The 24461-nt window shown below is 67.7% G+C and overlaps 2 protein-coding genes across 4 annotated transcripts; one reads left to right on the forward strand and one right to left on the reverse strand.

Moving 5' to 3' along the window:
- Positions 1-581: 581 nt before the first annotated feature.
- GTPBP6 (GTP binding protein 6 (putative)) lies at positions 582-10050 on the forward strand. Its single transcript, XM_059680536.1, has 10 exons — positions 582-979; positions 1567-1704; positions 2095-2165; positions 2660-2790; positions 4006-4076; positions 5090-5248; positions 7137-7345; positions 7751-7899; positions 8214-8366; positions 8975-10050. Exons 1-10 carry the CDS (start codon positions 616-618, stop codon positions 9096-9098), a joined length of 1569 nt encoding a protein of 522 aa, XP_059536519.1. The 5' UTR covers positions 582-615; the 3' UTR covers positions 9099-10050.
- Positions 10051-12771: 2721 nt separating this feature from the next.
- PLCXD1 (phosphatidylinositol specific phospholipase C X domain containing 1) lies at positions 12772-22797 on the reverse strand. 3 transcript variants are annotated; one of them, XM_059679035.1, is made up of 8 exons: positions 22674-22797; positions 21128-21276; positions 19993-20129; positions 16051-16179; positions 14940-15095; positions 13789-13972; positions 13014-13257; positions 12772-12958 (listed from the first exon to the last, which is right to left on the reverse strand). In XM_059679035.1, the coding sequence occupies exons 2-7, from the start codon at positions 21255-21257 to the stop codon at positions 13019-13021; spliced, it is 975 nt and encodes a 324-aa protein (XP_059535018.1). In that variant the 5' UTR covers positions 21258-21276; positions 22674-22797; the 3' UTR covers positions 12772-12958; positions 13014-13018. The 3 variants fall into 3 exon arrangements, with proteins under 3 accessions (XP_059535018.1, XP_059535017.1, XP_059535019.1); XM_059679034.1 differs by lacking the exon at positions 12772-12958 and having other exon boundaries at positions 12985-13257; XM_059679036.1 differs by lacking the exons at positions 12772-12958; positions 22674-22797 and having other exon boundaries at positions 12985-13257; positions 19993-20125; positions 21128-21258.
- Between the last annotated feature and the right edge of the window lie 1664 nt (positions 22798-24461).

Consider the following 24461-nt stretch of genomic DNA (forward strand, 5'->3'; position numbering starts at 1 on the left):
GCACATTTATTATTATTATTATTATTATTATTATTATTATTATTATTATTATTATTATTTTATTTTTAGAGAGTGAAGGAGAGGGAGGGAGGGGGAGGCCATGAATTGGTTGCCTCCGAACACGCGCGTGGAAGGACCAGCACAGACACGGCCAAACCTCACTCGGCAGCTCCGCGTGGTCGCAGAGTCACTTTCATTTCCGGTCCTGCACCTGCTGCCGATCGGCAGGAAGATGCCACCTTTTCCGGGAGCAAATTTCTTCCACGTTTTCCAAGCTCGTCCGCGGTTTCCCTGCAAACGCCGGGCCGAGTCCAGCACGTGACCCATTTCCTTTAGGCTCATCCTTCTCAGGTACCGTCTGCAGAGCCCGGTCCCCGTGGGTTCCGACACATGCCGCCGGTAACCATGGAAACCATGTCAAACCGGGCGCCCAGGGCAGCGGGCCGGAGCCTCGTCCCCTCGAGGGTCCCCTAGCGCCCCGCCTTCCGTCTCCAGAACACCGCGACCGCACGTCAATCACAGGGCGGTGAGCACGTGACACGGCCCGGCCAATGGGGAGCCCGCACGGAAGCACGCCCCCGAGGCCCCGCCCCTTGGCGTTCGGCCGCGCGCGGGATGTGGACCCTGCGGGCCGCCGTCCGCCGGGGGGCCTGGCTCTCCCGCTTGGTTCGCGGCCGCCCGGTTCCGAGGGCCGCGCCGCCGCCGCCGCCGCCCTGGTCCGAGCGCGCGCTCGCCGCCTTCGGTACCGGGAAGGCGGGGGGCCTGCAGGGGCGCGGAGGCGGAGGCCGGGGCCCGCGGGCGCATGGCGGGACTAGCGGAGCCGGGGAGGCGGAGGAGGAGCCGGAAGATGCGGAGGAGGAGGAGGAAGAGGAGGAGGAACTGCTGCGGAGGGAGCCCTTGCTGCCCTCGGGGACCCAGCGCGTGTGCCTGGTTCACCCCGAGATCAAGGGGGGACCGAGGAAGCCAACGCTGACTCGAGGTGACCCGGAGGGGGCGTGGCCTCGAGGGCGGGGCTCATGGGGGCGGGGCTTCTGTGGCTGGAACTCCGGGCGGGGTTTGGAGGCTGGACCTCATAGGGCGAGGACGAGTCGAGTGGGCGGGGCTTCGGTGAATTGACCGTACGGGGCGGGGATTCGGGGACTGGAATTCGACTGGGAGCTGAGGGGCGGGGCCTCGGGGGCGGGGATGCCAAGGGCTGAGCTCATAGGATAGGTGGCTAAGGGGCGGGGCTCTCATGATGGACTTCGGAGGGCGGGGCTTGAGGGAGGGATGGAGAGGATTGGAATTCGTAGGACGGGGCCAAGGGGGCGGGGCCTCATGGGCTGGAACTCGGCGGATAGCTCAGGGGCGTGGCTTCGGGCGGGGATCTGAGGGGGCGTGGCTTCAGAGGCCTGACCCCTAGTCTCTGAGCTCCGAGGGTGGAGGCTCCAGCTTTGGGGCTGGACTCTGAGGCTGGAGCTTGTAGGCGAGGGTCCCTGTGGGGCGCAGGGCTCCGAGGGGCCGGGGCTGGGGGGCTGAGGTGCACCCCCTTCCTACCCGCCCCTGAAGCCGCGTCTCTCCCCAAAGCCGAGTGGCAGGTGGCGGAGGCAAAGGCGCTGGTGCACACGCTGGACCACTGGTCGGTGGTGGAGACGATGGTGGTGCCGACCAAGGCGCCCGACCGGAAGCTCATCTTCGGCAAAGGCACCTTGGAGCAGCTGACGGGTGGGTCTGCTGCCCCTGCCCCCCTCCCCCCTCCCTCCTCCCTCTTCCCCTCTCCCAGCTACCCAGTGCCAGCGCCTGATGCGGGTCCTGCCCGTGAACCCCGCTCTCCTGGGACCCCTGACAGCCCCGCCCACCCAGTTGTGGGCTCATGATCAGAGCATGGAGCTGGCGGGACCCTGCCTGTCTCCCCGAGTCTTAGCTGCATCCCCTCCCCGCGGGGTCATGTCCCGGGGTCACGTCCCCTCCATGTGTGTTGTGAGACCCACGCGCCCTGAACACGGACCCCGGCTTCCCCTGGACCCCGTCCACACCCCAGCCTCTGGGGACGCAGCCAAGCAAAGGGTGATGGTGCCCGTGGGGTGGAGCCCCTGACAGGCCTCTGTCCCTTAGAGAAAATTAGGAGCCTGACGGAGGTCACCGCTGTCTTTCTGAACGTGGAGCGGCTGTCCATGCCCACGAAGGTACCGGGGTGCGCGGGGTGCTGTCCACTCCCTGGGCTGGGGCCTGGGGTCACCCCCTCACCTGAGGTCTGGGGATGGGGTGGGCTCCTTTTTTATGTTTTTACTGGAGGCCCGATGTGCATTGGGGGGGGGGGTCCCTCGTAGGCCCACTCCCCATGGAGCGCACTGACCACCAGGGGGCAGCTCCTGCATTGAGCCTCTGCCCCCTGGTGGTCAGTGCATGTCACAGCGATCACTTGTCCCACCATGTGGTCGATTTGCATATTAGCCTTTTATTATACAGGAGATTGATTTGAGAGAGAGGAAGGGAGAGAGAGAAACATCCACGAGGAGAGAGAATCATGGACCGGCGGCCTCCTGCACGCCCCCCACTGGAGATCAAGCCCACAACCCGGGCCTGTGCCCTTAACTGGGAATCGAACCCGGGGCCCTTCAGTCCACAGGCTGACGCTCTATCCACTGAGCCACACCGGCCGGGTTCTCTCCTTTTCTAGAAAGAACTGGAGGCCGCCTGGCGCGTGCAGGTGTTCGACCGGTTCACCGTGGTCCTGCACATCTTCCGCTGCAACGCCCGGACCAAGGAGGCCCGCCTGCAGGTGGCCCTGGCCGAGCTGCCCCTCCTCAGGTACCAGGCACCGAACCGGGGATCACAACACACGAGCCCCCTTCCTTTTTTCTTTTCTTAAAAAAATATATATATTTATTGATTTCAGAAAGGAAGGGAGAGGGGGAGAGAGATAGAAACATCCGTGATGAGAGAGAATTACAGCCGGCTGCCTCCTGCACGCCCCCTGCTGGGGATGGAGCCCGCAACCCGGGCCTGTGCCCTTGACCGGGAATCGAACCCGGGACCTCCTGGTTCCTAGGTCCATGCTGAGCCCCTGAGCTAAGCTAAGGGCGGGGCATTCATGATGGACTCCATAGGGCGGGGCTTGAGGGGAAGGGATGCAGAGGGTTAGAACTCAGGGCGGAACAGAGGGGGCGGGGCCTCAGGGACTAGTGCAGAGGGGGCGTGGCCTCAGGGGCTGGAACCAATGGTGCGGGGAGTAGGGGGCGTGGCCTCAGGGGCTGAAACAGGGGGCGGGGCCTCAGGGGCTGGAACTAATGGGGCGGGGAGTAGGGGCGTGGCCTCAGCGACTGGAACTGAGGGTGGGAGCTAAGGGGGCGGGGCCTCAGGGCTGGAACTAATGGGGCGGGAGCTGAGGGGCGGGGCTTTCTGGATGGACTTCATGGGGGGCAGCATAGCTTGTTGGACGCCTGCTGGGGCTTCCCCTCCAGGAGGACCCGTCCCTGTGGGACCCTGTGTCCCTGAGAGTGAAGGCCCAGCAGGAGGGGGACCCCACGCAGGAGGGGGGCCCCATGCAGGAGGGGGGACCCCACGCAGGAGGGGGGCCCCATGCAGGAGTGGGACCCCATGCAGGATGGGGGACCCCACGCAGGAGGGGGGCCCCATGCAGGAGGGGGGCCCCATGCAGGAGCGGGGACCCCACGCAGGAGGGGGACCCCATGCAGGAGGGGGACCCCATGCAGGAGGGGGGACCCCACACAGGAGGGAGGCCTCATGCAGGAGGGGGACCCCACGCAGGAGGGGGGCCCCACGCAGGAGGGAGGCCTCACGCAGGAGGGGGACCCCACGCAGGAGGGGGGACCCCACACAGGAGGGAGGCCTCACGCAGGAGGGGGACCCCACGCAGGAGGGGGGACCCCGGTGCACTCCTCCCTATCAGACACCCCCCCCGTTCTGCCCCCCCTCACCTGGGACGGCGTGTGGCGCCCCCTCGCGCCCCCCCCACGGCCTCCGCATCCGCTCCGTCTACTGAGCTGCCCGTGTCCACGGCAGGTCGAACATGAAGCACGACCTCGCGCGCCTGGACGGACACGGAGGCAACTCCCGCTACATCATGGGGTCGGGTGAGTGCCCGGCGCGTCCCGGGGCGGGAAGGAAGGGCCGCCTCTGGGGAGGGGACGAGGTCCCCACGACCCTGCTGGGGCCCGGCTGCGCCTGCGCCTGGTCCGCGGACACATGGAGCCAGCAGGGACCCAGGGGGCCTTGGGCGGGTGCGACAGAGGACCCCAGACCTGGGGTTGGAGCAACAGACATTCACCCCTCCTTCCCCTCGTCCTGGAGACCAGGCGTCTGAGGTCCGGGGTCCCAGGGCCGGTCCCTCCGGAGGCTCCAGGGAGGGTCCCCCCTGCTCCCCCAGCTCCTGGGGCTCCAGGCCTCCCCGGGCTGGTGGCCACCTCCGCCTCCCTCCGTCTCCACGTGGCTGCTCCTCCGTGTCTGCGTCTCCTCTTCTGTGTCGGAGAAGGACCCTGTCCCTGGAGGGAGGCCCCCCCTGAGCCAGGACGGCCTCGTCTCCGACCCTTCACCCCATCCCGTCTGCAAAGGCCCCGTTCCCGTAGGAGGACCCGTTCCCAGGTTCTGGGGGTCTGGATGTTGGGGGAACCACTCAGTCCACTGAGGATATCGGGGCTCCCAGCCGAGTGGACGGGAACCCAGGTGGCCTCAGACGCAGAAGTTGGAGGCGAGGCCACCTTTCCTTTTCTTGTTTTTTTTTTTTTTTTTTTTTTAATATTTTTTATTGATTTCAGAGTGGAAGGGAGAGGGAGACATGTCCATGATGAGAGAGAACCATGGGTCGGCTGCCTCCTGCACGCCCCCCACTGGGGACGGAGCCCACAACCCGGCCATGTGCCCGGACCAGGAATGGAGCTGTGACCTCCTGGTTCCTAGGTCGATGCCCAACCACTGAGCCACACCAGCCGGGTGGCGAGACTGCCTTTCTCCGGGCAGAGCTGGGCCTCAGAGCAGAAGGGGCTGGGTGGGCAGCTGCCTGGGGCTGTGGGCGCCCTCAGGCCCGCACACGGCAGGCCTTGCCGTTCTCCCCGTCTGCACCCCGACTCCCCGCCTTGGCTGTTTCCAGGAGAGTCGTTCGTGCAGGTGCAGCAGCGACTGATGAAGGAGAAGGAGATGAAGATCCGCAGGGCCCTGGAGAGGCTGCGGCAGAAGAGGCAGCTGCTGGGCCGGCAGCGCAGGCGGCGGGAGTTCCCCGTGGTCTCGGTCGTGGGGTACACCAACTGCGGTGAGCGGGCCTGGAGGAGGGGGGTCCTGCCTGTCTGTGTGGCTGCTGTGTTTTAGGGGGCCCACCCACAAAGACGACAGGGCCACCGGGGTCACCAAGGGTACATCCAGGCTTAAAAGTCATTAGTGCCCGGCCAGTGGGCTCAGTGGTTAGAGCACAGCCCAGGTCAGGTGCAGGCAGGAGGCAACCAATTGATGTGTCTCTCACATCCATGTTTCTCTCTCTCTCTCTCCCCTCCTCCTCCTCCTCCTCCCTCCCTCCCCTCTCTCTAGAAATCAATGGGAAAAATATCCTCGGGTGAGGATTAGCGTAGGTATGTAAGTGTAGCTCAAGTAACCAAATACAGGGAGAAATAGATAAGTCGATAAATGTGATTTTTAAAAACCATACGTACGTGCGTCCGAATTTCCACCCTCCAGGAAGTGCAAGTACTGAGCCCGGCTGTCACACAGACACTGGGCCTCCTTCCGCAGGAGCCAGGGGGCGTGGGCAACTCTCACACACGTGTGTCCTGTCCCCGACGGGTGTCCTGTCCCCGACGTGTGTCCTCCCCCCGACGTGTGTCCTGTCCCCGACGTGTGTCCTGTCCCCGACGTGTGTCCTCTCCCCGACGTGTGTCCTCTCCCCGACGTGTGTCCTGTCCCCGACGTGTGTCCTTGTCCCCCTGTGTTCCTGTCCCTGACGTATGGCCTGTCCCCATGTGTCCTGTCCCCGACGTGTGTCCTGTCCCCGACGTGTGTCCTGTCCCCGACGTGTGTCCTGTCCCCGTGTGTCCTGTCCCCGACGTGTGTCCTGTCCCCGCCGGGTGTCCTGTCCCCGACGTGTTTCCTCTCCCCAACGTGTGTCCTGTCCCCGACGTGTGTCCTTGTCCCCCTGTGTTCCTGTCCCTGACGTATGGCCTGTCCCCATGTGTCCTGTCCCCGACGTGTGTCCTGTCCCCGACGTGTGTCCTCTCCCCGACGTGTGTCCTGTCCCCGACGTGTGTCCTGTCCCTGCCGTGTGTCCTGTCCCCCTGTGTCCTGTCCCCCTGTGTCCTGTCCCCGACGTGTGTCCTGTCCCCGACGTGTGTCCTCTCCCCGACGTGTGTCCTGTCCCCGACGTGTGTCCTGTCCCCGACGTGTGTCCTGTCCCCGACGTCTGTCCTGTCCCCACCGGGTGTCCTGTCCCCGTGTGTCCTGTCCCCGACGTGTGTCCTGTCCCCGCCGTGTGTCCTGTCCCCGACGTGTGTCCTGTCCCCGACGTCTGTCCTGTCCCCACCGGGTGTCCTGTCCCCGTGTGTCCTGTCCCCGACGTGTGTCCTGTCCCCGACGGGTGTCCTGTCCCCGTGTGTCCTGTCCCCGTGTGTCCTGTCCCCCTGTGTGTCCTGTCCCCGACGTGTGTCCTGTCCCCCTGTGTCCTGTCCCCGCCGGGTGTCCTGTCCCCGCCGGGTGTCCTGTCCCCGACGTCTGTCCTGTCCCCGCCGGGTGTCCTGTCCCCATGTGTCCTGTCCCCGATGTCTGTCCTGTCCCCGCCGGGTGTCCTGTCCCCGTGTGTCCTGTCCCCGACGTGTGTCCTGTCCCCGACGGGTGTCCTGTCCCCGTGTGTCCTGTCCCCGTGTGTCCTGTCCCCCTGTGTGTCCTGTCCCCGACGTGTGTCCTGTCCCCCTGTGTCCTGTCCCCGTGTGTCCTGTCCCCCTGTGTGTCCTGTCCCCGACGTGTGTCCTGTCCCCCTGTGTCCTGTCCCCGCCGGGTGTCCTGTCCCCGCCGGGTGTCCTGTCCCCGACGTCTGTCCTGTCCCCGCCGGGTGTCCTGTCCCCATGTGTCCTGTCCCCGATGTCTGTCCTGTCCCCGCCGGGTGTCCTGTCCCCATGTGTCCTGTCCCCGACGGGTGTCCTGTCCCCGCCGTGCAGGGAAGACCACGCTGATCAAGGCTCTGACGGGCGACGGCGCCATGCAGCCCCGGGACCAGCTGTTTGCCACCCTGGACGTCACCGCCCACGCGGGCTCCCTGCCGTCCCGCCTGGCCGTCCTCTACATGGACACCATCGGCTTCCTGTCCGAGCTGCCCCACAGCCTCATCGCGTCCTTCTCCGCCACCCTGCAGGACGTGGCCCACTCGGTGAGCGGGCGGGCGGGCGGGCGGGCGGCTGGCGGTGCCGGGCCAGGGCCGATCCCCTGAAAACGCAGGGGGGGCCGGTCCCCCACACGGGACACCAGCCGGGCTGGGTCTCCCCGAGTCCCAGGAATAGCCCCCCAAGTGCGTGTACAGGAGGGACCCCGGGTCCCAGGAATAGCCCCCCCCAGTCCCTGTACAGGAGGGACCCCGGGTACCAGCGCCCGAAGCAGCTGGGGCAGGACCTGAACAAGGGGCCTCGTCCCCCGGGACCAGCTCAGCTCTGTGGTCTCGGGCGCCCCACCCGGGGTTCCACCCGGGCCTGGGGCAGGCCCCCCCCCTCCGTCCGGCGGGTCCCGAGTCGGGGGGACACCGGTCCCGCCCACCGGCCACGAGCCCCGCTGCCCGCAGGACGTGATCCTGCACGTGCGGGACGTGAGCCACCCCGAGGCCGAGCTGCAGAAGGTCAGCGTGCTCGCCGCCCTGCGCGGCCTGGGGCTGCCCGCGCCGCTGCTGGACTCGGTGCTGGAGGCGCACAACAAGGTGGACCTGGTGCCCGGGTGAGTGGGCGGGGCGTCCCCCTGGGGCTCCCCATCGTGGGGACCTGGTGCCGGTGAGTGGGCGGGGCGTCCCCCTGGGGCTCCCCATCGTGGGGACCTGGGCGCCATCCGGGGATCCGGCTCTACCCTAACCCCCCCACAGCCCCGTCTGTCCCTAACCCGCCCCAGAGCGGCCAGTTGGGGTGACGCCCCCCATCCCCCCCCCGGACTCCGGTTGACCCGCTGCTCCTCTCCCGGGAGGACTCGGGGTCCCGGGTGGGGCCGTGGGGGCCTCGGGCCTCGTCCTCGCTGAGCGGGGTCTGCCCCCCGTGCAGGTACCAGCCGTCGGGGCCGCGCGCCCTGGCCGTGTCCGCGCTGCGCGGGCTGGGCCTGGAGGAGCTGAAGGCCGCGTTGGAGGCGGCCGTGCTGAGCGCCACCGGGAGGCGGGTGCTGACCCTCCGCGTGCGGCTGGCGGGGCCGCAGCTCAGGTGCCCGGGGCAGGGGGGGCGGGGCTGGGGCGGGGCCACGAGGCGGAGGGGCGGGGCCACAAGGTGGAGGCGTGGCCATCAGGTGGAGGGCGGGGCCTGGTGGGGCAGGGCGGTGGCTTGGAGAAGGGGGCGGGGCTGCAGGACGGAGGGTGTGGGGCTGCGGGACAGAGGGGGCGGGACTGGGAGGGGCGGGGCCGCGAGGCGGAGCGGTGACGAGCCTGAGGGGATGGGCGGGGCCACCCAGGAGAGGGGGCGGGGTCTGGGGAGGGGCGGGGCCGTAGCTCAGGTGCCTGGGGCTGCGGGATGGAGGGGTGATGAGTCTGAGGGGGCGGGGCCTGGTGGGGCGGGGCGGTGGCTTGGAGAAGGGGGCGGGGCCATCCGGTGGAGGGGGCGGGGCCGGTGGCTGCTGGTCACGGGGACCTGTGGGCAGCGCACAGCGCAGTGTCCAGCTCACACCTGAGTTCATCCCCACGTGCGTCCCGGGCCCGCGGGCTGACCCACCGGGAAAGCGCAGGTCCGAGAGGCTGGGCGCCCGGGGCAAACGTCACCCCGAGCTCCCTGCTCCCCCGACCTTGTTCCTGACCCGCCCCCCGCTCCCCGCCCCCCAGCTGGCTACACGCCGAGGCCGCGGTGCAGGACGTGCAGGTGGCCCCCGAGGCCGGGGTGGCCGACGTCACCGTCATCATCAGCGACGCCGCCTACGGCCGGTTCCGGAAGCTCTTTCCAGGATGACCGGCCGGTCCCCGGAGGACGCAGGTCCCGCGGGTGGTCCCGGCAGAGGTCGCTGGGCGGACACGTGGGCTCCGACCCGCCCGGCGGTGCATCGAGGGCGCATGGAGGGCGCATGGAGGGGACCGGCCTCCCTCCTGACGGTTCGGCCACTGGCCGCTCCCCCCGGGCCCTCGTGTCCAGAGGAAACCAGACTTCGGGCCTCGTGTCCACTCCAGGAAGTCGGTTCCTGCAGCAGAACTGCAGCATCGGCTGCTCTGGGTGCCGGGGGTCCCGGACCGAGGCCTGCTCCCCGGACCGACGCCTGCACCCCGGACCGACGCCTGCACCCCGGACCGAGGCCTGCTCCCCGGACCGACGCCTGCACCCCGGACCGACGCCTGCACCCCGGACCGAGGCCCGCACCCCGGACTGACGCCCGCACCCCGGACCGAGGCCTGCACCCCGGACCCAGCTGCAGAACCGGCCCAGGTCCTTCCGGTTCTGGACACTCCATGCTTCTCCGAGAGGCGGGCGAGCTGAGCGCGTTGCCAAGGAGACGCTCAGGGAAGGACCCTGTCCTCGCCCCGAAAGCTTGCATGTAATTTTCTTAGACGTGTGCCCCCCGTTTCCGGCTGGTCCTCGAGCCAACCCCGAGCGCCCGCTCCCTGGGGTGTAGGAAGGGGCCCGGACCCACCTCCAGCATCGTCAGCTTTTCCCGAAACGGTTATGTGTGTCCTCCCCCCCCTGCCCCCCGCCCCCCAACCCGACGGGAGGGGAGGCAGCTGGAAACGGCCTCTCCTTGTCTCGGTGGCCGAGTGGGGGGCGGAGACGAGGCTGCTGCGGGGAAACAGGCGGCCCAGGCGCTCGGCCCTGAGGACCCAGGAGGGACTCGCACCCCCCGCACCCCGCACCCCGCCCCCCCCGCACCCCGCCCCCCGGGTCAGCAGCCTGCGATGGTGGCTCCGATGCCGGTCCGACAGGACACCCGCTCTCGGGCTCCTGCCCTCGAGGAGGCAGAAAAAGTCTCATTTCAGCCTCACCTCTGTCTCCGAGTCCGTTCAGAATTCGGGCGGGTGCGCGTTTCCCACAGGAATCAGGGGAGCCCTGACCCCCTGACCCTCAGGAGCCCGGGTGAGCCTCCCCACGCGGGCGGGGCGCGGTTCTTGTTCCGTGAGACGCCGTGACGCAGCCGACAGGCCCTCACGACACCCCAAACCTGTTCCCGCCCACACCTGGCGGCGAGCTCAGCCGCCGGGAAACTCACCTTGGGGGTGTGTGGCCGACAGAGCAGTGCCCCCAGGACGCCGACACCCCAACCCCCATGTGGCAGAACAGTGCCCCCCAAGACACCCACACCCCGATCCCCATGTGGCAGAACAGTGTCCCCCAATATGCTCCGATCCCATGTGACAGAACACTGTCCCCCAAGACGCCCACACCCCGATCCCATGTGGCAGAACACTGTCCCCCAAGACGCCCACACCCCGATCCCATGTGGCAGAACAGTGTCCCCCAAATGCCCACACCCCAACCCCATGTGACAGAACAGTGTCCCCCAAATGCCCACACCCCAACCCCATGTGACAGAACAGTGTCCCCAGAGACGTCCACCTCCCAACCAGCATCACCTGTGATGTCACCTGAATGGCAAAGGGACCCGCAGGTGTGACCCAGGTCAGGCCTGAGACGGGGTGACTGTGCTCCCCGGTGCCCCGATGTCATCGGGGACGGAATGCAGGGCGGCAGCCAGGTCAGGGGCGGACAGGACGTGAGGACGGAGCGGACGCTGAGTCAGAGAGCCGAGCTCCGCGGTGCTGGCTGAGCAGACGCAGGAGGGGACACCAGAACACTGTCCCCCCAGGTCACTGTCCCCCCAGGACACTGTCCCCCCAGATCACTGTCCCCCAAGGACACTGTCCCCCCCAGGACACTGTCCCCCCAGGACACTGTCCCCCCAGGACACTGTCCCCCCAGGTCACTGTCCCCCCCAGGACACTGTCCCCCCAGGTCACTGGCCTCCCAGGTCACTGTCCCCCCAGGACACTGGCCCCCCAGATCACTGGCCCCCCAGGACACTGTCCCCCCAGGTCACTGGCCCCCCAGGACACTGTCCCCCCAGATCACTGGCCCCCCAGATCACTGTCCCCCCAGGACACTGTCCCCCCAGGTCACTGGCCCCCCAGGACACTGTCCCCCCAGGTCACTGTCCCCCCAGGACACTGGCCCCCCAGATCACTGTCCCCCCCAGGACACTGTCCCCCCAGGTCACTGTCCCCCCAGGACAATGTCCCCCCAGGTCACTGTCCCCCCAGGACACGGCCCCCCCAGGTCACTGCCCCCCAGGTCACTGTCCCCCCAGGACACTGTCCCCCCAGGTCACTGTCCCCCCAGGACACGGCCCCCCAGCCCCGGGACCCACTCCCAACTCCAGAGCTGAACGTGCTCTGAGCTGCTGGAAGCTGCTGGCCGTGGGCCTGTGTTGGCGGCCGCACAGCCACACCCGCGGGATCCCGGGGGCCGGACAGGGGCTCCCGAGAGCCGCCCACGGGGGACACGGCCTGACGCAGCTGCCCGGGAGCTGGGCCAGCCGCCCCGCAGGCCGTGTGGGGAGCGGGTCGTGGTCGTGGCTGTGCCACCCGGTCCACGCGGGGGAGGGGGCTCAGGCCGCCCGCCCGGCTCCAGGGGGGCAGGACCTCCCTCCTGGGGGTGAGCCCGTCCTGGCTGCCGGGCACCTGCCTGTCCGTCGGCTCCTCCGGGGCCTCTGAGCTCGAGGCTTCGAGGGACCCCGTGGGCAGCGGGCACCCCGCGGGCAGGGCTGCCGTGGCTGCACCTGAGAGGCGGGTGCCCTGTGGGCCCACCAGCTCCAGGCTCCAGGGGCCTGCGTGTCCGCGTGTCCTGGGGCAAGGGGACCCGGAGGGCCTGTGTGTCCGCGTGAGAGCGGCCTGAGCAGACAGGACGGCTCTCTGGAGGCGATGAGGCAGCCCCAGCCGGGCGGCCACCCCTGAGGGTCCGCCCACCCCCGTGTGCACCTGTGGGGGGGGGGGGGAAGCGGGGGTGCTGGGCCTGTGCTCAGAACCACTCCCGTTCATCCTACGAGACTCCCCGATTCCTGAAGTTCCTTTGACCCTCACAGCCAGAAACAACAGTCACAGCAGCCACCCCGGGAAGCCTGTGGCCAAGGTGGGGGGACAGGGGGTGTGGGGAGAAGGGGAGGGGCCCTGATTTCACTGGAATTAGAAACAGTCCTTGTTTTTGTTTGTTTGTTTGTTTGTTTATTTATTTATTTATTTATATTTTGGGGGGTTGATCCTCCCCTGAGGACACTTCCCCGCTGATTTATTTAGAGGGAGGGAGGGAGGGGGAGAGAGAAACGTGGGTGTGACACAGACACACCGGTGGGGTGCCTCCCGCCCAGCCGGGTCCGGGGGTCAAGCCGGCAGCCCGGGTCCCCGACCGGAATCGCACCCGAGGCCCTTCGATGCCCCGGCCGGTGCTCTAACCACTGCGCTCACCGGCCGGGCTCCCGGCGTTCTGACGAAGGTTTGCTCAGTAGGTCCCATCGCGCTCGGTCCCGTCCAACCCACGTGATGCCACGGAGCCGTCCAGCAGCCCCCGGTGAGGGGTCACCTCTGAGCTGAACCCCACGATTCACCAGCAACACAGGCGGCAGGACTGAACCCCAGGATTCACGGGAACCATGCCGTGGGAGGCGACCCCACAGTTGCCTCCGATCCTCGCAGTCACTGGATTCACCCAGAGGCACTGCGGCCGCCAGGGGGTTCCCAGGAGGCGAGGGCCCTGCCCCCCATCTCCTCGCCCGCGTGTGGCCAGGGCGCCGCGGCCCAGGGCGCTGAAGGCCGGTCCGGCATCGCCCACGGGAGGTCCTGGCATCGCCTGCGGGAGCCCCTGGCATCGCCCGAGGGAGGACGGAGGGAGGCCGGTCAGCAGGCCAGCAGCTTGTCGTTGAGCCGGATGACGTCGCTGACGAAGGAGCCGGTGCCCACGAAGTCGCCCGCGATGATGTTGGTGCATCGCCGGCCGGGCCCTGGGCGCTGCTCGCGGACCCAGGCGCTGAGCCGGGGCAGGCTGGGCAGCGTCAGGTTCTTCAGGGACGCGGCCGGGTGCGCCAGGACGTACTCCAGGTTCTCCGTGAGGTTGATGCCCGCCACGAACAGCCCGTCTGCGGGACAGGGGAGCAGGAGGGCGCTCAGCGTCCACTGGAGCCACCCTGGGCACGTGTGTGCACGTGTGCACGTGTGCACGTGTGTACCCGTGTGTACCCGTGTGCACACATATGCCCGTGTGTGTACCCGTGTGTACCAGTGTGCACACGTGTGCCCGTGTGTACCTGTGTGCCAGTGTGCATGTGTGTACCCGTGTGTGCCAGTGTGCACGCATGTGCCCCTGTGTGTGCCTGTGTGTGCCCATGTGCCCATGTGCATGTGTGTGCCCATGTGCCGTGTGCCCGTGTGCATGTGTGTGCCCATATGTGCCCGTGTGCACATGTGCACCAGTGCGCCCGTGTGTACCCATGTGCACATCTGTGCCCACACCCGTGTGTACATGTATGATGTGTGCGTGCTTATTCATATCCACGTGCACAGAGACCCGCGTGTGCACACGTTCGCTCACCGATGCACACGTACCACAGGCAGCTCTCAGTCCCGCTCCCGTCCGGCCCACGGCGCCCGCCTCCCCGACCCGCACCCACCTGGGCGGCCGCAGCCCTTCATGCGCTCCAGGTAGCGGATCAGCCTCTTGGCCGACACCTGGTTGCCCCACCAGTAGGGGATCCCCGGCCAGAGCTCCGGGTGCCGGGACACGACCCCGTCCTCCTCGTAGGACAGCAGCACCTGCTGGCCCCGCGCCCACAGCTGCCGCAGCGTCGGCACCTCCTGCGGGAAGGGGGGTGGGGGCAGAGTTGGGGGGCACCGGGGTCCGGAGGGCAGCGATGGGGTGGGGGCCGCGTGCCTCCTGTCCTCGAGGCCTGACCACCGGTCAGCAGTCGGACCAGAGCGGCACCAGGAGTCGTGGTGCCCATGAAGGGCCAGAGGGCGTCCTTCTTCCGTGGACGCGCCCACCTCCTCACCCCCTCGCCCCCCCTGCCCGCTCGTCCCCCCGTCCTTGCCCCCCGCCTCCTCACCCCCCGCCTGCTCACCCCCCCACCTGCTCTTCTTGCTGCTAATCCTCCCCCGATTTTCCCGTGGATTTCAGAGAGAGAGGGAGGGAGAGGCAGAGAAACCGATGTGAGAGAAACACATCGATGGGCGATGGGCTGCCTCCTGCACGTGTCCCGACCAGGGCCCGGGCCGGGAGGAGCCCGCCACCGAGGTCCGTGCCCTGGACCGGAATCGAACCCGGGACCCTTCGGTCTGCAGGCCGACGCGCTATCCACTGAGCCACACCGGCCACGGCCAAGTCACCTGCTTCACTAAACTGCAGGTGGGGCTAGGGCTGACCTGTGCCCCCTAAAGTTCACAGGTGAAAGCCCTGACCCCAGCCTCAGGCGGGGCTGTATGCGGAGGGGTCCGCCCAGAGGTGGCGAAGGTCAGGGGGGCCCCTGGGTGCCCTGATCCCACAGGACATGCCTGGTTGTGGGCTCCACCCCAGGAGGGGGCGTGCGGGAGGCAGCCTGTCCACGATTCTCTCTCCTCGTGGATGTTTCTCTCTCCCTGTCCCTGTCCCTTCCTCTCTGGCATCAACACAAACAGTAACTTTTAGAAAAAGAGAGAAGCAGCCAGGAGCCGCGGGGGGGCTGCCGGCACCAGGATCCTCTCGGCCCCACGTACGGGGAGCCCGCGGGCAGGGGAGCCCGGGCTGCGCCCCCCCCCCCCAGGAGCCGCGGGGGGCTGCCCGACTCACCCCGCGGGGACACAGCATGTCCCCGAAGATGTTCTTGATGCAGGAGACCAGGTACTCGTGCAGGTCCTCGCTCAGGTCCTCGAAGTTCCTGCAGGCCAGCACGACCACCTCGCGGGGGTGGCGCTCCAGCCACTCGGAGATCTCCGTGAGCGTGTCCTGGGGGGGGGGGGGGGCGGGGGGGGCCCAGTCGGACGCAGCCCAGGAGACCGGGCCGCCTGTCGTCATCCAAGGGGCGCCCCAACCACGCTCCCTGGGCAAAGGGGTCAAGTCCTGAGCGAGCCCCCGCGGAACGCGCCCAGCTGCCCGGGGAGAGCTGGGCCAACGAGCCATTGTCTGGGGAGAAGTGTGTGCGCGCAGTGCATGGGTGTGCATGAGCGTACATGAGCGTGCAATGAGTGTGCATGAGCGTACATGAGCGTGCATGTGTGCAGCGCGCCTGTGTGTATATATGCACGTGTGTGGTGCAATCTTGTGTGTGTAGTGCACCCATGCATGCGTGCATCTATGTGTGCAGTGTGCCCAAGTATATGTGTGTGCATGTGTGTGCATATATGTGCATGCGTGCCCTCCAGACAGAGACACTATATGTGCAAACAGCAGCCCTGGGAGCCCAGGGAGCACGGAGGGCCAGCAGGTGACCTGCAGGGGGCGCTCCAGGGGGCACCTCCAAGCCCCGAGGCCGCAGTGGGGGCTCAAGGGACCGAGGCCCGTCCCGGTCTGACCTAAGGAGCCGTCTGGTCTGAGGAGAAGGGACGGAAACGTCCGCGCTGCAGGCAGGACACAGCCAGGGACCCACGTGTGCAAAACCCCGGGCAGCTCCCCCCGCCCCGCCCCCCGCCCCCCCCTTCCCCCCTCCCCCCGTTCCCCCCTCCCCGTCCCCGCCTCCCCGTCCCCCAGGAGCCAGAGGAAGGAGGCGGGTGCGGCCTCGGAAACACAGGCGGCCGGGCACGCCCTCCGCCCCCCACCAGAGGGCAGCACAGCCCCGGGAAAGGCCATGGGCACCGCCTCGCCGGCTGCTCCGGCCACGCACCCGCGCCTCCACCATCAGGGCCCCCCCCAGCTCCACCAGAAGCCCCCACATCTACCTCCACCAGCAGCTCCCCCCCCCCACCTCCACCAGCAGCGTCGTGTACAGCATGTGGACGAAGTGCAGGTTCTGGGCGGAGCCCTCGGGCATGTGTGCGACCCGCAGGTCCAGGTACCGGACGCCGGCGTCCAGCTGCTCCGTGACGTCCAGCACCTGCGGGCGGAGGTGGCGTCGGGGCCTGGACGGCAGGCGGCCTCCCTCCTCGGGGTCCCCGGGGCTGTGCCACCCGATGTCGGTCCCAGCACGGGGGCCCCAGGCTCGGGCAGCCACCCCCGCCTGATATGGGGGACCCCACTCTGGCCGGTGCAGCCGCGGCCCCCCTGAGATCAGGCCCATCCCCACACCCCCCCTGGGGTCAGGCCCATCCCCACAGCTCCCCCCCCCCCCCGTCAGGCCCATCCCCCGGTCCCGGCATCCCTTCAGGGTCCCCCCCTCTCCAGGCTTCACTGGAAGGACCCGCCCCCCCGCCCTGCTGTGGGCGGCAGCCGTCCAGGGGGGCCCAGGGCACCCCTCAGGGTCAGAGGTGCCCAGGAAGGTCACTGCCCCCCCCCCCCCAGGAGCTGCAGGAAAGGCACAGGGACCCAGAGAAGAGAAAGGGCTGGTCCTCCCAAGGGTGACAGGGGGGGCCACGCTGAGGCGACAGGAAGAAGAGAGGGGGTGCCACCCCCCCCCCAGAGCAGCCACAGACGGGGATTCACACACAGACAGGAAGTGGGGAACAGTGGTGCTCGCTCTCCACCCACAGGGGCCTCAGGAAAAGGAGCAAATAGGACCCAAACCCTGAACCTAAAACGGAACCGGCTGGGGTGGCTCAGTGGTTCCGCTTCCACCTGGGAACCAGGAGGTCTGGGTTCATTCCCGTCAGGGCACCTGCCCGGGTGGGGGGCTCCATCCCCAGCCGGTCGGGGCGCGCGGGGGGCGCCTAGCCGTGATCCTCTCTCATCCTTGGTGTTTCTCCCTCTCCCTCCCTCTCCCTCCGAAATCAGTAAAAACACATTTTAAAAGAAAAAGAATGTGGTCACCGGGTGTTTGGGACAAGATTCCAGCTGCGCCCGCCCTTTCGGGGGCGTCTTCCTGCGAATATTCCGGGCTGAGCCCCGCCTGTGACGGCGTGACGGCGTGACGGTGTGACGGCGGGAATTTCGCAGGAAACTCAGTCACAGACGCATCACCTCGCAGGTCGCGCATCGGGAGCCACTGCGCTTCCCGGCGCCTCCACGTGTGGGGACCCGGTTGCCTGCAGCCCCGGCCTTGTCAGCGCCCCGCGCCCGCCCCACCCGCGCCCGCCCCTGCACCCCTGCACCCCGGGGGGCTGTTCCCAGCTCCGTCTGCGCCCTAACGGCGGCGTCAGGAATGTGGATCCCCGACCTGCGCGGCCGCCCCGCCCCCGCACCTGGGCGCCCGGAGGGTGAGTTGGGCGGAGCCCTGGCGGCAAGGCGGGTGCTGGTTGCCTGGCAACCCATTGAAAGTCTAGGGCGGGAGCCCCAAAGTCTAGGGGGGAGCCCCAAAGAAAATGAGGCCGGTCACCGGGCAGCAGAAAGAAAGCTGGAGGCTTGGGGGGGGTCTTGGGGGACGGGGGTCCCCCACCCACAACCTGCGCCGCCCTGAGCGACTAAGGCATCTGAATTGCCAGCAAAGGAAAACATAGGAAGTAAAAATACTGAAATTCGCCCTGACCAGTGTGGCTCAGTGGATAGAGCGCCCGCCTGCGGACTGAAGGGTCCCGGGTTCGATTCCAGTCAAGGGCATGGACCTTGGTTGCAGGCACGTCCCCAGTTGGGGGGTGCGCAGGAGGCGGCTGATCCATGTTTCTCTCTCATCGATGTTTCTAACTCTCTATCCCTCTCCCTTCCTCTCTAAAAAATCAATAAAATATATTTTTTTAAAAATCCTGAAATTCTCAGCTCGCAGTTGGTTGACGTTACATGTGTCTGTTCTATGTGGATCCACAAACCCAGGGTGGGGGCAGAGCAGGCTTACAGCTGTGAGTCTGCAGAGGAGAGGGGTCCCTGCACTGTTATGTACCGAGGCCCCTGCGTGCCCGGGTGGGGTCCCCCGGCCTGGCCTGCCGGGATGGGGGGGGGGAAGGAACTGGCAGTGGACGTCCCCCAAGGGGTCCTGAGTGCGAGAGGGCACTCTGCAGAGGTGCGGTGGCTGGGCAGCTCCTTCCTGTGTGGAGCGTCTGCCCCCTGGTGGTCAGCACCCGTCACAGCTCCCGGCGGGTCTGCCTGTCTCTTAGGCTTTTATACATACAGACTACAGGCCCGGTGCACGAATTCGTGCACCAGTGGGGTCCCTGGGCCTGGCCTGCGGGATCGGGCCAAGATGGCTCTCCAACATCCCCCGAGGGGTCCCAGCTTGTGAGAGGGCGCAGGCCAGGCCCAGGGACCCCACCAGTGCACAATGGGGGGGGGGGCCGGGGAGGGACGCGGGAGGTTGGCCAGCAGGGGAGGGACCACGGGGAGGCTTCAGGGCGTGTCTGACTCATCTCGCTCAGTCCTGATCAGCCGGACCCCAGCAGCAAGCTCACCTACCAGTTGGAGCATCTGCCCCCTGGTGGTCAGTGCATGTTATAGCAAGCAGGTGAGCAGCCTTAGCATATCATTAGCATATTACGCTTTGATTGGTTGAACGGCCGACTGGTCGACCGGACACTTATCATATTAGGCTGTTATTATATAGGATAGGTGGTGGATTATTTCCTGTCATATTTCCATAGGGAGAACTGCAAGCCTACTTTTGCCCCACGTTGGGGATAATCCATGTATATTAATATATTTATATATTTTATGTCTTTTTTAAAATCTATTTTTATTGATTTCTAAGAGGAAGGAAGGGAGAGAAACATCCATGATGAGAGAGAATCATGGATCTCCTGCCTCCTGCACGCCCCCCACTGGGGATGGAGCCCACAACCAGGCCTGTGCCCTGACCGGGAATCGAACCCTGACCTCCTGGTTCATGGGTCAACGTTCAACCACTGAGCCAGTGCGGCCGGGCTATGTATTTCCATATTTTAAATAATAATGTGACCCCCTCCCCCACCCCTGGCCGACCATGCTCTGTGGTTACAGCATCTGCCTGGGCACCCAAGGGTCTCGAGTTGGGTTCCTGCTCGAGGGCATGTGCCTGGGTTGCAGGTTCCATCCCTGCTCCCCACGCTCAGTGGCCCTAAAATCTGCAGTTTGTCTATGGGGCGGGGCTGCACAGAGGGAGGCGGCCCCCCAAAATAAAGGGTGGACCGGAGGGTCTCTGCCGAAAACTGGGGGGAGACGCCCCCTCCGTCCCTCTCAGAGCATTTACTAAAGGAAACGGGTAAGGGGCCCTCTCCTTTCCACGCGCGTGTGGGTCCCTCGAGCAAGGCTGTGGCCGGTCCACGTTCCCAGTGTGTCCTGCCCGGAGGAAGGCCTGACTCCAGCTCACACGCATGTGCACCTCTGGGGAGCGGGGGCCTGCGTGACGCCCTGGGGGACCCGGGCACCCCCAGTCCCCGCCCAGGTGCAGGGGGTCAGACACCTGCAGCTGTAGCCTGAGCGGCTGCTCCGTTCCGGCTGGAGCAGATTCTACAAGAACCCACAGCCTTGGTCCCCTGCCCTGTGGGGAGGGTTCTGGGTCGGCCAGAGCTATGTTTTCTTTGATTTCTCTCTGTTATTTTTTTGTTAATCCTCACCCGTCACCCGAGGATTTGGGGAGAGAGTGGAAGGAGGGAGGGGACAGACTGAGAAGGAGATGTCGATGTGAGAGACACATGAACTGGCTGCGTCCCGCACGCACCAAGGTACCTGCCCTTGACGAGAATCGAACCCGGGACCCTTCAGTCCACAGGCCAACGCTCTCTCCACTGAGCCAAAGCGGCCAGGGCTCAGCTCTGTTTCCCTGGAGAGTAGGGCGTTGGCCGGGTGGGAGACGCGGGAACCAGTCCCCCTGGACGGACGGACGGACGGACGGACGGACCGAGGCCCTTACCTGGGTGACCGACCACTTGAGCACCACGGGCTGCAGGATGCAGGGCAGGAGCTTGGCCAGCAGCTGCAGCAGCCGCGACTCGGACCGGGAGACGGGCGACCTCTTGCTCAGGCTGTAGGTCATCGTGTCGTGGCTGCCTGGAACCGAACCGGACGGGCCCGTGAGTCCCGCCCCGGGAGCTTGGAGCTGCCCACGGGGCTGACAGCTGACCCACGGGACCCACAGTCGGGCGGACCGAGGCCCAGAGTTCACGTCCTCCCAGGGCCTGCTGGGGGACCTGCACGGGAACGGGGCCTTTGCAGACGGGATGGAGTGGAGGCTCGGGGACGAGGCCCTCCTGGCTCAGGGCGCCCCCCCCTCCAGGGACAGGGCCCTTGTCAGAGACGGACGGGGAGACACAGACACAGCGGGGCAGCCACATGGACACGGAGGGAGGCAGAGACGGGAGGCAGAGGCGGCCACCAGCCCGGGAAGGCCTGGAGCCCCAGGTGCTGGGGGAGGCAGGGGGGACCCCCCCTCCAGAGGGAGCCGGCCCTGGGACCCCTGATCTCAGACCCCTGGTCTCCAGGGCGGAGAGAGGACGATGTCTGTGGTTTAAGAAAGCTGATCTTCGCCCTGGCCGGTGTGCCTCGGTGGACAGAGCGTCGGCCTGCGGACTGAAGGGTCTGGGTTCGATTCCCGGTCAAGGGCACATGCCTGGGTCGCAGGCTCGATCCCCAGTCGGGGGCGTGCAGGAGGCAGCCGGTCCATGATTCTCTCTCATCACTGATGTTTCTCTCTCCCTCTCCCTTCCTCTCTGAGATCAATACAAACATATTTAAAATAAAAACAATAATGTGATCACTCTGGCCAGTGGCTCAGTGGTTAGAGCATAGGCCTGGGCACCCACGGGTCTCGAGTTCGATCCCGGTCGCAGGCTCCATCCCTCCCCTCCCTTCCTCTCTCTCTAAAAACCAACGGGAAACACCCTCACCCTCTGAGGATGAACAACAAAAAGCCAACAACAGACAGACAGACGGACAGCCTCACCTGGGATGGACAGGTGGTGCAGGGGCCCCGCCTCACCCGGGACGGACAGACAGACAGCGGCCCCGCCTCACCCGGGACGGACAGACAGACAGAAGCCCAGCCTCACCTGGGATGGACAGGTGGTGCAGGGGCACGTCCCACAGCTGCGGGCTCAGCCCCGACATCCAGTCTGCGTTCGGGTTCGCTCTGCAGGGAAGGCTCCGGAAGGCGCCCGAGGCGCTCACCTGCCCACTCATCGCACGGGAGCCCAGCGACCTGGGGACGGACAGAGGGACAGGGAGTTAGACGAGGGGGGACAGGGGGGGGGAGTGGCGGGGGGGGGGGGGGGCACGGGCCATGCCCTTCTGGGCTGGGGCACTGGCTTTGGGGGAAAAACAAAAAACAGACTTCCCTCGGGGCGGTTTGAGAGGTTGAGAGTGTAAAGGGAGAGAGACAGACAGACAGAGGGACAGACAGACAGAGAGACAAAGAGGGACAGACGGACAGACAGATGTAAGAAAGAGACAGGAAACCAGAGAGAGACAGAGAGGCAGAAACAGGCAGAGAGACAGGGAGACAGACAGACAGCGGACCAGGCGCCCAAGGCCACTCTCGCTGGGTGGGTGGCACGTGTGCCGTCCAGGGTCCAGGGGTCCCCCCACCCTTTGGGTCCCCCCAACCCCCAGGACGGGAAGGAGCCCAGCGCCTGAGTTGTGGGGTCTCCGTCCTGGGGCCCTGGCACCCCCCCCAGCTCCGCCTGTGCCGGCCCCAGAGGGGGGACCAGGGGGGGACCTGCAGCCGGTGGGGGCGGGGGGGGGGGCAGTCCCCAGAGCGGCCGCCTCCTGGGCCGCTCAGTCCTTTCCGCTCAGGACGGGGAGGGGGGGGGGGGAACCACGCGGCGTCCACGGGGACCTGCCCCCCAGCCCCCCACACAGGGTCAGAGCCTCCCTGAGCTCGGGGACCCCCTGCAGGTCGGGGCGCGCCCGGGCGGGTGAGCCGCGCGGTGACCCACCGGCCGGGCGGGCGGTGACGGGTCAGGAAATAGCTCGCAGGTGAGTGCGCGGCGCGTCCCCGCTCGTCCTCCCGCCTCGTCCTCCCGCCGGGCCCGGCCCGACCCGACCCGACCCGACCCGACCCGGATCCCGACCCCGACCCGGACCCCGACCCGGACCCTGACCCCGACCCGGATACCGACCCCGACCCGGACCCGGACCTGACCCGGACCCCGACCCGACCCGGACCCCGACCCGGACCCCGACCCGGACCCCGACCCGACCCGGACCCCGACCCGGACCCCGACCCGGACCCCGACCCCGACCCGGACCCCGACCCCGACCCGGATCCCGACCCGGACCCGGACCCGGACCCCGACTCTGACCCCGACCCGGACCCCGACCCCGACCCCGACCCCGACCCGGATCCCGACCCCGACCCTGACCCGGATCCCGACCCCGACCCTGACCCGGATCCCGACCCCGACCCGGACCCGGACCCCGACCCGACCCGAGGCAGGAGGCGCCGCGCAGCCGAGCGCTGGGGACCCTCACGCCCCCTCCCCATCCCTCCCCCTCCCCGCCCCCCCTCCCGCGGGCTCAGCGCCCTGGACCCCGGTTCCCCTCCTGCCCCGGGCCGCGTGGGGGTCGGACCCCGTCCCCGCTGCTCCCGGGCCTCACCTCCTCCGCCGGGTCCGCGGCCTCTGCTCCGCTCCCCCCCGGAGTCGGGACTCGGGGAGTCCGGCCGGCGCTTCCGAAAACACGGCCCCGACGGCGATTGGACGGGACGGCCTGGGCGGAGCGGGGGGCGGAGTCACCCCGGAACCGCCCCGCGTGCACCGGCGGCCGGGCTGCTGCGGCCCCGCGTCCAGGACCGGGGTGGGGGGGTCCCCGTGGGGACGGCTCGCCCTGGGGAGGGTCCCCCCCGCACAGCCCGACCGGCGGACGTCCGTCCGGAGCCCCGACCGCGGCCGCGAGGACCGGGCGCCGAGGGCGGCGCAGGCGGGAGTCCCGAGTGGCCCCGGGTCCGGTCCGCGGTCACCGGTCAGGACCCAGGACGGGGCTGCCGGCCGCGCTGCCCGCTGGCGTCTGGGTCCCCCCCCGCGCCCCCGGAGCGAACAGGACGCGGCCCAGCTCCGCGTTGCATCATCGCGGCCCCGCCGGTTCGGGCCGGATCCCCAAGTGGCCGCGTCCTCGAGTGTCCGGCTCTCAGGCCCGAGTGGCCCTTGACCCAGACCCACCGGGCGTGTCGCCCGAGGGGGAGTGGGTTTCCGGGCACGTCCACCCCCGGGGGCTCCCCTGTCCCCTTCCCCCGGGGGCTCCCCTGTCCCCTCTCACCTGTCCCCTGTCCCCTGTCCCCCTGGGGCTCCCCTGTCCCCTCTCACCTGTCCCCCTGGGGCTCCCCTGTCCCCTCTCACCTGTCCCCTGTCCCCTGGGGGCTCCCCTGTCCCCTGGGGGCTCCCCTGTCCCCCAGGGCCTCCCCTGCCCCCTGTCACTGCTCACTGGGCCGCGCCCTCCCCCTCCGTCTCCTTCTCTCTGGGACTCGCTGTTCCGTCCACTGAGCACCCGGCCTGCGCTGGGCAGACCCCGGGGTGGACGAGGGAGGAGGGACGTTCAGGGCGTCAGCAGGCTGGGCGTTTGGGGGCGCAGGCCTCTCCCCTCTGCTGCAGGCACCCCCTCCCCCCCCCGCCCGCCAGCTGTGGGCTGCCCCTGCCCGGGGCCACTCTCCTCTGATGGGGACTCCGGGGCCCAGCCACCCCTTTGGGCTTCCTTTCCGCCCACACAGGTCAAGCTCCATCCCCTGCCCTGCTCCCCCCTCCCTCCCTCCCCCGCTCTCTTCGCTCTTCACTCAGCTCCCACCCCCACCTCCCCTCCCTCCCCTCCCTCCCTCCCTGACACTCAGCCCCAGGCCCCAGGGGGAGGCAGTAAAGTGGGAGCTGAACTCCCCCCCCACATTCCCCCCCTCCATCCTCGGGGACCCTCTGCTCCCAGAAGAGACCCTCCCCCTTTCCCCCTTCCCATCCCCCTTCCCCTGGGTCCCTCCCTTGTCCAGGCTTCCAGGCCCGGCACCCCCCCCCCCCCAGCTCTTGTCCTGCCCTGACCTTCCTGCTGGAGCAAGAGCCCCAACGTTGTGCAAATCCCTGGGTCACATGCTCAACCCCCGGGGCCCAGGCAGAGGGAAGCCCAGGCCACTGACCAGCTGAGCTGGACGTGTGTGTGTGTGGGGGGGGGGGGGGGCTGCAGGAACCCAGATCCAGCGATGGCAGGGCCCTGGTGCGGGGTCCAGCCCTGCAGTCCAGGGGTTCCCACAGGTGTGGACGGAGTCGGCGAAGAATGAAGGGCACGGAGACAGCCTTCTGATGACCAGCACAGCCAGGCCCTCTGTTTATTCTCCTGTTACATCTGTATTTATGCCATTGGATCCCAGAACCCTCCATAGTCACATCCTCATCTGTTTGGGGTCCTCCC

The sequence above is a fragment of the Myotis daubentonii genome, chromosome X (genome assembly GCF_963259705.1).
Source record: "Myotis daubentonii chromosome X, mMyoDau2.1, whole genome shotgun sequence".
Lineage (NCBI taxonomy): Eukaryota > Metazoa > Chordata > Mammalia > Chiroptera > Vespertilionidae > Myotis > Myotis daubentonii.

What these genes read in the sequence shown, in the direction of transcription:
- PLCXD1 (XM_059679035.1), bottom strand. Translation starts at nt 21,257, where the DNA reads ATGAGTGGGCAGGTGAGCGCCTCGGGCGCCTTCCGGAGCCTTCCCTGC. An exon ending in ACACGACGCTGCTGGTGGAG is followed by an intron (nt 15,096 to 16,050) that starts GTGGGGGGGGGG and finishes CCCCCCCCCCAG; the next exon opens with GACACGCTCACGGAGATCTC. An exon ending in GAAGGGCTGCGGCCGCCCAG is followed by an intron (nt 13,258 to 13,788) that starts GTGGGTGCGGGT and finishes CCTGTCCCGCAG; the next exon opens with ACGGGCTGTTCGTGGCGGGC.
- GTPBP6 (XM_059680536.1), top strand. Translation starts at nt 616, where the DNA reads ATGTGGACCCTGCGGGCCGCCGTCCGCCGGGGGGCCTGGCTCTCCCGC. An exon ending in GGCTGTCCATGCCCACGAAG is followed by an intron (nt 2,166 to 2,659) that starts GTACCGGGGTGC and finishes CTCCTTTTCTAG; the next exon opens with AAAGAACTGGAGGCCGCCTG. An exon ending in CCGCTACATCATGGGGTCGG is followed by an intron (nt 4,077 to 5,089) that starts GTGAGTGCCCGG and finishes GGCTGTTTCCAG; the next exon opens with GAGAGTCGTTCGTGCAGGTG.